This window comes from Marmota flaviventris, chromosome 6 (genome assembly GCF_047511675.1).
Source record: "Marmota flaviventris isolate mMarFla1 chromosome 6, mMarFla1.hap1, whole genome shotgun sequence".
Lineage (NCBI taxonomy): Eukaryota > Metazoa > Chordata > Mammalia > Rodentia > Sciuridae > Marmota > Marmota flaviventris.
The window spans coordinates 156,757,913-156,771,825 of NC_092503.1; the positions used below are offsets into that span (position 1 = coordinate 156,757,913).

At 49.5% G+C, this 13,913-nt stretch overlaps 1 protein-coding gene across 2 annotated transcripts in view; it reads left to right on the forward strand.

Annotated features, from left to right (window-relative positions):
• The window catches only part of Carmil1 (capping protein regulator and myosin 1 linker 1), a 236,655-nt gene that overhangs the window by 113,940 nt on the left and 108,802 nt on the right, over window positions 1-13,913 (forward strand). For both annotated transcript variants that reach the window (XM_027948328.3, XM_071613725.1), the window contains 2 exons: window positions 121-194; window positions 9,239-9,314. In XM_027948328.3, coding sequence (XP_027804129.2) covers window positions 121-194; window positions 9,239-9,314 — 150 coding nt within the window. The remainder of the gene's footprint in view (window positions 1-120; window positions 195-9,238; window positions 9,315-13,913) is intronic.

Consider the following 13,913-nt stretch of genomic DNA (forward strand, 5'->3'; position numbering starts at 1 on the left):
CTTAAAATCTTCCTTCCTTGAAATACATAAAATCTGCCTATGACATTGTCTGACTCTGAGTCTGTTCTGCTTCTTTGATGTCTACGTGGATTAACAATGTGCCTGATTGGAATCTCATAGGATGTGGATACGATTTACCTGACACAAGACACCAGGGAGTTGAATTTACAAGACTTCAGTCATCTGGACCACAGGTACGCCCGTTCTTTTTTTCTTTTTTCCTCTTCCTAAATTGATTTTCAGAGCTGGAGCTCTTTTTTTGTCATTTAGGGACATGCATGATCCCCAGAGAGTCCTTTTACAAGGGGAATCAAAAGAATCTGGGACTCTCTGGATTTTCCCCTTCAAGTTCTAGTTTCAAGCATGTTTGTCACCGTGTATGGTTTGTGGAGGTGCATGTATGTACCAAACTGAGCTCATGTTTAGGAAATGTGCTGCATTTCACCACGAAAGAGGTACGATTCCTGGTTCTTATACTACCTTGTGAAAGTCAATTTGATCTGCTCTGTATGTTTTACCTCCTTACCCTTTGATTTCTCGGATGAAGTTCTGTCCTAAAATCCTAACCAAGGCCTTTTAGTTCACCACTTCCACATGAATCGGAGACCTGTTGGTTGGGTATCTGTGCATGTGTTGGTGCAGATCTGTTTGCCAATATCTGACTTGGGAGTTGAATAGTGAATCTGTGAAACGTGTTACAAATCATTTGGGAGGCTTTCTGGTTTCCCTGTTGTTGTTTGAATATATGGAGGCCTGTGGCTCCTGGGATCCAGGTCCCAGAGAAAATCTTATTTGGTTCCCTTTTCTCTCTGGGAAGGCAGACCTGTCCAGTCGGTTTTTCTGACTAACAAAGCCTCTTTGGCTCTCCTCCAGAATGCCTGTCCAGGTGCCCCGTCCTGGCCCCTCCCATCTCTTCAGTCCTCGGTTTCTGCTGCTTACTCAGGTGGACACGGGCAGTCCTGATGTGGGGACCCCCTGCACACTGAATCTTTTCTCTGTTTGGAATTGAGGATGTTTGGGAGCCCAGCTGTACCTTTTCTGTCATTTGGACAACTGCAATGTCCCAGGGAATCGATTTTGGTCGTGTTTCTTAGCACCACTATCTTGACTAGGAGAATATCATTGGAGATCAGTTTTCCATCTACCTATCAGGAAATGCCGAGTTGCAGAGGGCTCCCTGGCACGTCCTGCCCCTGAGGTGGGGGTGGAAGGTGTGGACTTTGTGGGCTCACCTCCTCTGTGCACAGCCTGCTCTGTGGGGGACCGAGGAGCAGACTTGGCCTGTTGGCGGCGTGTGCTCAGGCCTCCAGCCTCTGGGTCTCAAGGTTGGATTCGCTTCCTTTCTTGGAACAGGCAATTTTCTCCTGCTTAGGTGTTCTCCTCCTTTTCATAGGAGGGAAACTTCTTACTCAAATTTAGGCCAGGTGTTTCCTATGGAGCTCATAAAAAAGTGAACCGAGAAAGAAAAAGGGAAAATGTTCTACTCTGAAAGCATTTCCCATTAAAACAAGAGTTGCCTGGGGAATAGATGGGAACGGAAGCCTCCAGCGTCAGGTATTGATTCTTTGAGTGGGTCTCACCCATATGCATGTGGTTTTGTAGCACTGTGCATTGGTCCTTTAGAAAGATTGGTTCACTGCGTTGTGCGTACCATTCAAAGGGGAGAAAAGCAGTGTTTGTTAAATATCACCACTAACTCTGGAGAAAGTGTAAGTGCTGCAATGGTCAAGCTCACAGTGGCAAATATATTATTTACCTAAATTATAGATTTTGCTTTAAGATGCAGCTTCCCTGTTGGGAGAGGCGATAGCACTCTCTGGTGACTGACTTGGAGTGAGCAGTTTGCATCTTACATTTTAGAGCGAACCTCTGGGTGGGTCTTGGGGTCCCCCAGGACTCCATGGACTGCGCAGGGGGTCACCTGGCCCACAGGAGGGGCAGGTGCTGCAGGTAGCCTGCGGGGCTTGCCCTCGATTTGCGTGTTGTTCCCTGAGGATTTCCTGTGCCCAGGTGGTGCCAGGCGGTGTCAGGTGGTGCCCACGTCAGTGCTGTGCTTTCTGCTCATCCTCCGTGATTAATCCAGTCACTTGTCAGCAAAGGGAAACTGTGTAAAGACGTCACTGAACGTAATCACCAGAGGTACTACGTGGTATCTGGAAGCTCTAGTTCCCCACAGGTGTGTTTTCTGACTCTGAAGCCAGAGAATTTTCCATTTTCTGTAAACACTGAATTAACAGAAAAGACCAAAATTATCTACTTTTCTTGCTTGAAGAGTTAGAAGGACTTTTCTGTCACTGAAATTCTAGATTGAGTTTTGGAAAACATCCTTTTCTTTTTCTCTCTCTTTTTTTTTTCATTAGCGCATTCTAGTTATAAGTGATAGGCTCATCGTCACGAAGTCATGCATGCGTGGAATTTGATTTCCTTCATCTCAGCCCCCTGTGCCCCCTTCTCCCTTCTCAAGCATCCAGATGTGAGGGTGACAGTGGTCATAACAGATTCATCCTGTTCGTCTTTAGGAAAGTAACATAATTTGGAACTAGGAAAAGTGTCCACTCAGTTCTTTTTTCTAAGGTTCAAAATTCTGTGTAAGTGTGTTCTTTTGATTTTCTGGTTTAGGTGTCAGTGGGCCAACAAGAGGAGCAGATGGGAAAAGGCTTAGCGACACATTTCTCATGATGGCTCCAAGGTCTGTGAGCTGCAGGGTTTAAAGTGTCATTATGCTGTCGTTGGAGTGACAGGGAGTGATGAGGGCAGAGGTCATGGCCAGGGCTTACAGCTTTCAGCGCTTGGATTGCCCTTGTTCCAGGAAGGTTCTAAGAGGCGCTAATCCCATCGCGCTCCGAGGCCCCAGCGACATGCATCACTGGGCTGAACTTGGCTTCCGAGAGCCCGGGGTGCAGACTCAGGCCTTTGTGTTGTGCTGTTGCTTCCGCATCAAGGTGACACTCTTTTAAAAAATGTTTTCTTAGTTGTAGGTGGAAATAACTTTATTTTTTTAATGTGGTGCCGAGTGTCAGACCCAGTGCCTCACGTGTGCCAGGCACTGAGCCACAACCTCAGCCCCAAGGTGACATGCTTGAGCAAGATACCTCTAGGAAGGAGCTCCAAGGCTGGGTGACATCTGGCTTGTCCTCAGGGCACTGGTGGAATTCTTTTCTAGTCTGGGCTCCATTTCTTTGTTCTTGCTCTTGTTTAAGAAGGAAGAGATGGTGTTTGGGGTGTGAGCCAGGTGTGAATAGCACTGGCTTCTAGCCATTTCCCAGTTTCCCTGTGTCTGTGTGACACTGGCTGCCAGTCTGGGTGAGGTGAACCCGGTGGGGCACAAGGTGACACTCTGGGGCATGTGGAGCCAACACTAGAGCTTGTCTTGGGGCGGGTTGTTTTTCCTTACTGGTCCTTGTGAGAGTGTTTCTCTGGGCCTAACAGTACGGGACACACGTGTCTCCCGGGTGAACACACGGGCGAACACACGGGCGTGCTGGAAGTGCTGTGCTGTTAGGAGCGAGTGGTCCCAGCCGCCAGAGGCCTGTCCTCTTGACCTCCAAGATTGTCCATGGGCTGCTGCAGGCAGTCACCTCCTTCACAGGGTCCGCATGGCTGGTCCCGCTCTGGAGTTATCAATACTCAGGATGCACCTCTGCACGAACACTGCGCCAGGAGGCAGAGCCAAGTTGAAACACTGCTAACTTTGGAAAGCTTTCCGACTCCGGTTTTCAATCTAGATATCACTCTCACCGGACACGGGAGACTATGCTCTGAAAGACTTACCGGACGTGCGTGCCTGCCAGGCAGTACCGCCATCAGCAGCCTTTCCCCGAGAGTGCGGTGCCCTGGTGTGTGTGCAAGAAGCGCAGCGGGGATCCGCTCCTGCCGGAACGGCTCCTTCGACCCTTCCAGTGTTTGTGGGGTTTGTTAGGGGTCTTCCCTCCTTGGGATGTGGGATGCTGAAAGCCGTCCTGCTCTGTGGACGGTGCTGCCTGTGTGTGTGTGTCACCCAGATTGTGGACTGCAGCCGGGTAGGCCTCCTTCAGACCTGCCCATGTCCTTTCACACTTTCCTGGTGTCTGACACACTCTTCAAAATCACTGTCCTCTTAAAATTCTAGCGAGATGGCAGGCAGGGGTAAGGGAGCGAGGGAGATTCGGCTTGAGACTAATCACTGGACGGTGAAGTTCCTCCGAGCTCCCGCACACCTGCAGATGAGGTCAGAACTGCTGGTTCAGCAGCGTGTCCAGAACCGAGAGTGTCCCAGGCTGGTGAGAGGGCTGGAGCCTGAATCTCCTGCCAGCTTCCTTGATTTTTTGCATTTTAACTTTTTAAATAGTCCCCATATATTAGTCGTTTATTTTTTAATGAAAAAAAAATGCTTTAAGAGCCGAGGTCTTGCTGTGTGGCTCGGGTCAACCTGAACTCCTGGACTTCATCAGTCCTTTCTCAGCCTTCCAAGTAGCTGGGACGATAGGCAAGTGCCACCACACCTGGCTTACTCGTCTATTTTTGATATTTAAAATAATAGAGTACAATTGTTATTTGACATGTCGCTTCAGGCTTCAGAATACATGTTAGTATTGGCTTTGAAATCAGCAAACAAACGGATGGTTAAATGTGACGAGAGGGGTTTCCAAGTCTTTGATCTGAAAACCTGCAGGTAAAACCGTCCTGGGTTCCTGTAGAGGAGGTGAAGATTTTGATGCTAAGGAAAGCAGCTCAGTGGGCAGGTGGTGGTGACAAAATGTGCCGCAGGAGGCTAGTGTGTCTCCCGGGCTGGGTCCGACTCCTGGCCCTGTCTGCACACCCCTGTGACATGCAGATGACCGCAGCTCTGATCCCTGGGAGCCTTCCTTGCTCCCCAGTGTTCACAGCTCCTCCTGGGGTCCTTGTGAAGACGATGCGGACCTCAGAGCCCTTTGTGGTGGTTCATAAAAGTGTTTGGAGGAATTCCAGCTATTTTCCATATCCCAAAAGGCTTGCCCTCTTTTAAAACAAACAACTATATAAAATAATGAATTCTCTTACTTTAAAGAAAAAGAATTTAAGTTACTGACTTCTTGCGTTAGAGAAAATTTGGCTTTCCAGGGACGGGTTTCTGGTCCTTCTTAGGATGCTCTCATCTTGTTGGTTTTGTGGCGACTTGTCTCTGGAGAGAGGTAAGAGAAGCTCTCGGTTTTTAGAGTTTTAAGGGAGGATCAGCTTATTCAGATGTGTCAAGGAATGAGGAATCCAGTGTTAGAAAGGAATGATTCCCAGGGTTTGTTAGAAACCCAAAGAGACTGGATTAAACAAAAGCAGTGTAATACATTTTTATCCAGAAAAAGGTGAGACAGAGGAGTTTAATGGCCTCGTCTCTCTGTGGTGTTAAGAAGTGATGACCCAGTGGCTCCTGAGGCTGAGGCAGGAGCATCTCAAGTTCAAAGCCAGCCTCAGCAACTTAGCAGAGTCCCTAAGCAACTCAGCAAGACCTGTCTGTAAATAAAATTAAAGGGCTAGAGATGTGGCTCAGTGATTGAGTGCCCCTAAGTTCAATCCCCAGGACCAAAGAAAAAAGAAAAAAAAGGATGATATCATGGAGCTCGAGAAGACTTTTTTCTCAGAATCTTGAAACACCTTTCTCCCTTGAAGGAGGTGGCAGTGACTCGAGGGACCAGCAGGGAATGCTGTGGGGCAAGGTGGCCAGGACTTGCGGGAGGGTTCCCTGAGGTGGTGACTTGTTACCAGCCCCAATCTTCAGATCCGAGGCTGCCCCAGCAGAGGGCTCTCACAGTGGGACTCGTGGGAGACGGCAGTTATCTCTTTCCTCTACGGGAAGTCGGTGTCAGTGAGTGTCCCGCGTATGGAGCAGGGGGATGGCAGCAGGACCTCGGGAGAGGACGGGGAGGGGAGAGGTCCTGGCGGACACAGCCGCTCCAGGTCATTGGGGTCCTCCTTGGCAGGACCCCTGAACTATTTGTGCCAGATTCCCTGTGTGCTCTCTGTGTCACGGTGCAGGGAGGCCACGGGGAGTGCATCTTGGGAGAGGGGAAGCTGGTGCTGTCTGGCATGCTGGATGTCTTCTGCTTCAGTGGCCACGTCCGGCCCTTTCTGGTTCCCGGATGCCTTGCATCCTGAGCAGGCCAAGGGTCCCACGCCTGGTCTCCAGGCTGGCTCGGCCTGACCTGGGCCTGGAGTTCAGAGTCCCGAGTCCTCGGTGCAGCCTGGGCTTTTACAAGGTGTCTGCTGAAGGACTCCCGCCCTCTCATTCCCTCACACTCCAGCTAGGTAGACGGCGTTCAGCACCCGAGGTCCTACGTGGCGGTGTGTGTCGCTTGTGGTTCTGGCTTGAATTCTAATGTGGGGGCATTCCGCCGTCTGTCTGTCCTGTTACTGATCTGACATTTCGCTCAGCTGTTGTCTGCATGAACGATGCTGCTAGGCCCTTCCCTGAGATGCCTCCTTAGAGAAACAGGACGCCAGTCACCCTAAATCCAACCAGATGTCCCCGCTCAGGTGAAGACGTCGGCTGGGGCCTCTCCTTGAAGACGTGACCCCCACCCAGTTGTGACAGTGGTCACGGTGACCCTAGTGTTTCCTCTGTAGCTTCACCATGGAAATCCGCGTTCTGATTGGTTTGATCGGCTCTGTGCATCTCGCTGGGAGGACCCCTCTCCTGCCTGGCCTCTGTCCCAGCCCCTGGGCTGGTCTCCAGCCTTGGGCTTCTCCCAGGTCTGGTGCACCTGGCCTGCGCGGCACAGGTGGTCGCTGTCCTCTGGTGCATCCCAGCCACAGGGCAGAAATTCTGCCCACGAGGTTCCGTGGCGCTTCCTTGGTGTCTCTGAAACCCTCACTTCTAGGTGTTTAGCGCTCTGCTGTCTGTCGCTGGGATAAACCTGCCAAACTTCATGGCCCCCCAACAAGAACCCCGAGGCCACATCCCCGCATCTGGTGGGGAGCGCTGGCTGTCCCCTGGGAGGCGGGTCTGCTGGCCTTCCTCACAGCTGGGCATCCTGTTCCACTGTGAGCTCCATGGCAGGAGCTGACCTGGCCTTCGTACCCTCAACTGGAAGTCCCTCAGTGTCACCGCAGGACACGGCTGCTCTAGTTTCTGGCCATTCTGAACCCAGCCTTGATAATGGGAGCCCTCGAGCCTTTGCATAGCGTGGACCGTCATCACTCTCATGTAAACCCAGCAGTGGCCTTCTGGGTCCCGTGGCATGCAGGCACTGGACTGGGGGACACCGTGACAGTGTCGCGTGCCGATGTGCCACTGTCTGGTTATCTGCCGTGTGTGAGAGCATCTGCTGCTCTTGTCCTTGGCAGCCTTTGCTTTTGCCAGGTTTTTGCTCGTTTTGGTTTTAGCCCTTCAGTAAGTGTGAAGTGCTGTCTTGTTGTTATTTCCATTTACCTTTTGGAACTGGGGATTGGACCCAGAAGCCCTTTAACTACTGAGCCGTATCTCTAGCCCTTTTTATTTTAAATTTTGTGACAGGGTCTCTCTAGGTTGCTGAGGCTGGCCTTCTGTTTCCAATCCTCTTGCCTTAGCCTCCCGAGTCTTGGTGATGGCAGGCGTGAGCGGCCGCGCTTGTCTCATTTTGGGTTTGAATCATGTTTTCCTAGTGGCTACTATTTCTGGTTGTCTTCTCATGGGCTTGTTTGCTATACATTTATATTATTTGGCAAAGTGTCTGCTTAGATCTTTCGCTCATTTTTAAAAATTGGAGTTGTGATTCTCATCATTGAGTTTGGGGAATTTTGCTTTCTGTATCCTGAGTCGATTCTTCTGTCAGAAATGTTGTTCACGATGTCCTTTCTCAGCACGTGGATTGTCTTTTCCTCCTCTTAACAGCATCTTCTGCACAACTAGCTTTTGGTTTTGATAGTCTCACTTATTGATTTTGTTTTTCACTTAAGGACGATGCTTTTGGTGTCAGCTCTGACCTTGGACGGGGTCATGCCTTGCTCTGGGTCCTGCTTCTTTGCAGGCCTGGAGTCTGTGCCTCGGGTCACTGTCTCTCCTCGGGGCTCAGGAGACGTGCCAGGGCTGCTCATCCTCTTGCTGCCTTTCTTCTCCCACCTGTGCGTGCTCATTTCCTGTCTCTGGAACGTGTCCCGTGACCTGTACACACGTGGCACTTTCGCATCTGGGTTGAGGTCCTCCTCCTGTCTCTTTGACCTCGTCTCCCGTGTGTCTCTTTATCTGTGAAACCTCAGCGGGGCACCTCCTCAGGGAGTTTTGCGGTGACAGCGGGAAGGACTTGGCAGCCATGTTGCAGAAAACATCACTTTCCAGGGCTCCTCCCACTTTCCGCCTTCTTTTCTGTCAGCGAGAACCTGAGTGTCTGCTACGTGGCATGCGCTGAGGATGAAGTGTGTGGCCGCACTGAAGCCACAGAACCAGAGCAGACCCTTGGTTTTCAAAGCATCCAGAGTCTGAGGTGCTAGGAGACGGTGCTTAAGGGACGAATTGAATGGGAGATGGAATGAGCTGAATGCTGGGTGACCACATGTCCCCACTCAGGTGAAGACATTGGCTGGGGCCTCTCCTTGAAGACGTGACCCCCATCCAGTTGTGACAGTGTCACGGTGACCCCAGTGGCATGCCGTCCTCGTGCTGAGCCCGGCAGTGATGGACGTCTGCGGCTGCCACCCTGCACGGTGTGTCGATGAGCGGGCACTGTCAGGTTCCATCTGGATTGTGAGGGAGGCCCGTGCCGTGGGGGCTGCGGCTGGGGAAGTGTAGCCTCCCTCCTGGTGGAGAGCTTCAGACGGGGTCATGCCTGGACCGCCCGGAGGAGGTCCCCACCAAGAGCTGAGAAGACTCCCAGGTGGTTGCAGATGGTCACTCTGCGCTGGGAAGCCCCTGCTGCCAGGAGGGGCTGGTCCTCGCCTGTGCTACCAGCTCCTCCTCCCAGAGAATATGGGATGTACATGAGGGCGAGAGAGTTTATGAAGGAGCAGGCTAAAGAAATAAGGCAGTGCAGAATTAGACCTTTCAGAAGGAGGACGCCCTCCAGATCAATGCTGCCCACCTCGTTTCCTTTAGTAGGACTCGGTCGGTCCCTGGAGGGGGCTCACTTCAGCTTTGGGAGTTCTGCATGCATCATGATGAAGATGCCATGGAGAATTGGATTGTTGTACAGTGGCCAAAACTGTGTGGGCTGGATGTTGCATTTGCGGGTATCAGTGGGTGCTGTGGGCTCTCGCACGGGCCGGCCGGGCTGGTCTGTGAGGGTCCTTCACGCACTGCCTGCCTTCCTTCCAGGGACCTCATCCCCATCGTTGCTGCTCTGGAGTACAATCAGTGGTTCACCAAGCTGTCTTCGAAGGATCTAAGACTGGTGAGTGACTGAACATGTGGGGATGTTGCTTGACTTTGCTGAGTTTCAAAAACCTCATAGTTGTGGGGCTGGGGTTGTGGCTCAGCGGTAGAGTCCTTGCCTAGGACAAGCAAGGCACTGGGTTTGATCCTCAGCACCACATAAAATAAATAAATAAAGGTATTGTGTCCAACTACAACTAAAAAAAATATTTTAAAAAAATTTAGTAATTGTGTAAAAATTTTTTTTTTCTCTCATGTTGGTAAACTGCATACATTTTATTTCTTGAGCAGATATTTTCCTGTAAGGGGTTTGCATACCATTTTGTAAAATTTGTAATGGAGATGCTTCAGAGAAGCCCTTCCTCATGAACAGAAAGACACACTTAGTGTAGCATTCAGTACGTACTCGTTCAGTCGGAAAAAAATGTCGACGTTACATCAGCACAGCTGCAAACAGTGAATTCGATGCTCCTCTCCTGTGTTTCCTCTATATAAAGTTGCCCTTAAAAAGAGTTTCAGGAGGCCGGGTGCAGTGGCGCATGCCTGTAATCCCAATGGCTCGGGAGGCTGAGGAGGATCGTAAGTTCAAAGCCAGCCTTAGCAAAAGTGAGATGTAAGCAACTCAGTGAGACCCTGTCTCTAAACAAAATACAAAACAGGGCTGGGGATGAGGCTCGGTGGTTGAGTGCCCCTGGGTTCAATCCCTGGTACTCCCCCCACCAAACAAACAAACAACAAAAGGATTTCAGGAACTGTGAAGAGGTAGGGTTGGTCTGGTTGGTTATGCTAGTCAGTATTCATTTTTATATGCCTTTTCTGGCAAATGTACATGTAAGCAGAATGAAATTGGAGTGAAATCTTGTTAGTTTTCACAAGAGATGGGGAGAGAAAGATTTGTCTGTTTTCCTGTGGGAAGGGATGCTTGGTTGGGGGTCGTGCACGTTTAGCATGGTTTATGGACGGATACCAGGCAGCTTCCTGATGCCTCAGTTTACAATGAGAAATGATTTAGATATTGTTTTATTGTAGGCTCTCACTTCAACTCCTCCAGCTTTCAGAGGCCATAGAATCTGGAGGTTTAAGATTTTCATAATGAAAAGATAGGTTTTGAATTGAAATGTGGATCTACAGAAGAGGGGGGTGGAGATTGGCTACTAGGGGGCCACTTCATTCCCTGAATTTACCAGGATTGGGGCAGGTGTGAGTCTGTAAGCTGAACTCCTTTGGGGCCTTAGGACAAACGTGTGGCCTGGCATCAGAATCGGAGTCTCAGTTAACTCTTCCCCAGCCTGTGTGACCTGCTTTCCCATGACTGCGAGTGGGCTCCAGCTCACGTCTTGCCCCTCTCTACCCTGTGTTTCTCAAGTGCACGGCTCGTGCTTGCTACTTGGTAAAACTTGGGTTAATGGATATAGAATAAGTTCAGTGAATCAATGGGTGAGTGAATATAGCCACTAAACTAATTTGCGGGTTGTGGAGATGAGTCAGTGATGGGTGGAGAACTTGTACCCAGTCTGGGTCACAGGCATTTCATAGCTGTGGTTCTTATTGTCACACCTGTACCAGCAAAGAGGCCGAGAAAGGAGCTCGGGTGGGGTAGGGACTGTGGGAATTGTTTCCTCTGGGCTGCTCTAGTGGCTGAGCCCAGAGGATGGAGCTGAGAGCCAGGAGCAGGGGCCAGGGATCCCTCAGGGAACAGCAGGTAGCCCCCAGGAGAAACCTGGGAAGAAGCCTCTTATTTGCTGCCTGCTGGGTGGGGCCGTTCCCAGGACTGAACCAGCGGACCTCACAGGAGGGAAAGAGGCGTGTTGGTGGAGTGAGGTCAGCCCAAGGGTTGCGGGATCAAAGGGAACAGGAGCTCTCTAAAGTCAGTTGCTCATGACCCTAAGAGTTCTAAAGAGACCGTGCTGTCCTCCTGCTTACGGAAACCGTCCCATTTCAGTGGAACAGGAGCGTGTCCAGGCCCTTGGCACCCCCGCCTTCCAGCTGCCCGAGTGTGTAGCGCGCCAGGTCCTTTAGGTGCTGGTGAAGCAAAGCGAGCAGTGCTGTGTGCTTCCTGGGATCCTGGGATGGAGGAAGCCACGCGGCAGGATGGCAGGTGGCCGGTACCACTCTCCGCGGAACTGAGATTTAATCAGAGACCAATGCATGCACATATTTTCAACGTTTGATATTTTAAAATGAAAAGTGATCTTTATGGATATCGCTGTTCAAGTCTTGAAAAGAAAATTCCTTATGTTTCTCACCCAAAAATAAAAGGAAGGGATGCTTTGTTCTCCAGTGGTATTGTGGTGGGCAATCTCAGAGCACATTTTAACGTGGAGTTTATTTGAAGGAAAGGATAACACAAAGAAGTACGTTGGTTTTTGGATTTTTTAAAACTTGAAATGCAGAGAAAAAAATAAGTGGTTTTCTCTCAAGTTACATGGAGTACCTGGATCATTAAGGTTTAATACAAGGGTTTCTGTGCTAAGGTACTTCCTGTAAAATATGACTTACATGCTCAGTGCTGATTTTATGAAGCAAATTAGCAGCCACTAATCCTGATCTGAATAGAGGATTTAAAAGAATCCAAATGTGCGATGAGGGTTGTATTCCTGTCCAACATTCTTGATTTGTTAAAGGAGTGGTGAATTACCGTCTGCCTCAACTTTCTCAGTTTGGTAACTCAGGCAGGTCCTTGCATCGTTTTGAAAGTCTTTAAAGATGATATGACTGTAGCAGGTAATGCACGTGGTTCCTTTCAGCCCCAAAGTTCCATATTTATTATTTTGTACTAGTTCATTTATGGCCTTACCGTGATCCTAGTTTTTTGGTCTATGCATTAGATTTTTAATTAAATGCAAGCTCTTAGCCACTGAATTTATTTATTTTTTAATAGTTTTTTTCTGAGCCAGGGCTGAGCATGCAGGAGACGTTTGAGAGAACTGTGGCCGTTGTCATGTTCTGCTCGGTGCCAGGTGTGTGTGCACGGCTGTAAAACGTTTCCTCTCTATTCCTCATTGTAGATGCTTTTCATGGAGTGATGCTCAGTAAAAGTGAGCCGGATTAGTGTAGTCAAGGATGACTTGTCACAACCCTCCCGTACTGGTGTCTTAAGGAGAAGTTGGACACACTTTCCTGCACTCTCTGTAATGAACTTGTGTTACTGTATTTATAACCAATGTGTAAATCTTGAAAGCCTGGCTTTGGTGAATTATCCTTCCTGATGCTCTGTGAGGTAGCTCAGAAGAGGCAGCGTTTCGAGAAGGAGGATCCCTGATAACGCATGGCCCGGGCAACCCCTTTGTGCCTGGACAGCACACATAACCAGCTGCCTCAGGTGTGCCTCGTGAGTCAGTCTAGCTGGTCAGGGCCACCGTCAGAAAGCACCACTGTTAGCATAATGCACACTGCGGGCATCAGGTTGCCTGGAATCAAATTTTCTCTTCATCTGTCCATCAGGACACATGAGAAGCCCGGGAATGGTGGAGAGAGGCACTGTGGACTGAGTGGAAGTGTGAGAGCATAGATGCCGGGGACTTGGGGTCTCCAGGTGAGGCTTGACTGGAAACGTGTGGCGCAGGCCCTGTCAGACTCCGTTCCAGAGTGGTCAGTCCAGCTGGGTATTCGTGATCTGATAAGTCAGAGGACTATTAATATTTTATGTGATATTTTAAGGCAAGAAAGTGCTTTGATTGTTGTGTGCCCGGGCTCACACAACGTGCTTTCTCTTATTAATGCACAAAGGATTTAAATAGACCCTAGGTGGTAATGAGCTTTTTAAAATAACTCTTAGTATTTGAAAAAATAACTTTTCTATATTTAAACAATGAAGGTCACGTGCTACCTTTAGTTTTGGAATAAGGCAGAATATATATAAATAAATATAAAACATACATAAAAATTGAAAAGAAGGAATCAGGTACCATTCTCTCCCTCTGATATGCTTTTCCAGGGTTCATAGCTCATTTTAATAGTAATCTTTCTTTGGGGCAGATTGGACCCCTGGGCTCTTAACCACCGAGTCACATCCCCAATCCTTTTTTATATTTCACTTAGAGGCAGGTTCTCACTGAGTTGCTGAGGCTGCCGGGAGTGCTTGGGGCCTGCTCAGCCTGCAGAGCACCAGGGCTGGACTTAGTTGCGATCTTGTTCATTCTCTTTTTGCATTTTCTTCTAACGTCACATCCTAACCACTTCTCTTTCCACAGCTATGATTATCATATAGATACAAGATGTCTTGAAAACGCATGGAACACAGGCGAGGGTTTAACTCTTTCCCTCATTGGGCTCTTCCCCCCTCCCCAGTTACAGTATGGTGGCAGCGTCACGATACCAGCCACCACGTGCTTATCAAGCTCCCCGTTAAAATGTGTGACACCTTTCCACTTAGCTTTCTTACCTACAAAAAGGGATTGGCATTCCTTAGCCAACAGTTCATCATGAAATGCTCCTGAAGGCTCAGCGCAGGGCCTGTCCCCTGGAGAGCTGCAGAGGACACACTCATGTCACCGTCCCCTCATTAGCCATGGTCTTCAGCTCTCCGCTCTGCACTTCAGCTTCTTAGGGAAGCCCTTTGGGTGTTCCCAAGCTTGGATGACATGGGCCTAAGGGTTCTTGTACCACTACCAAGATG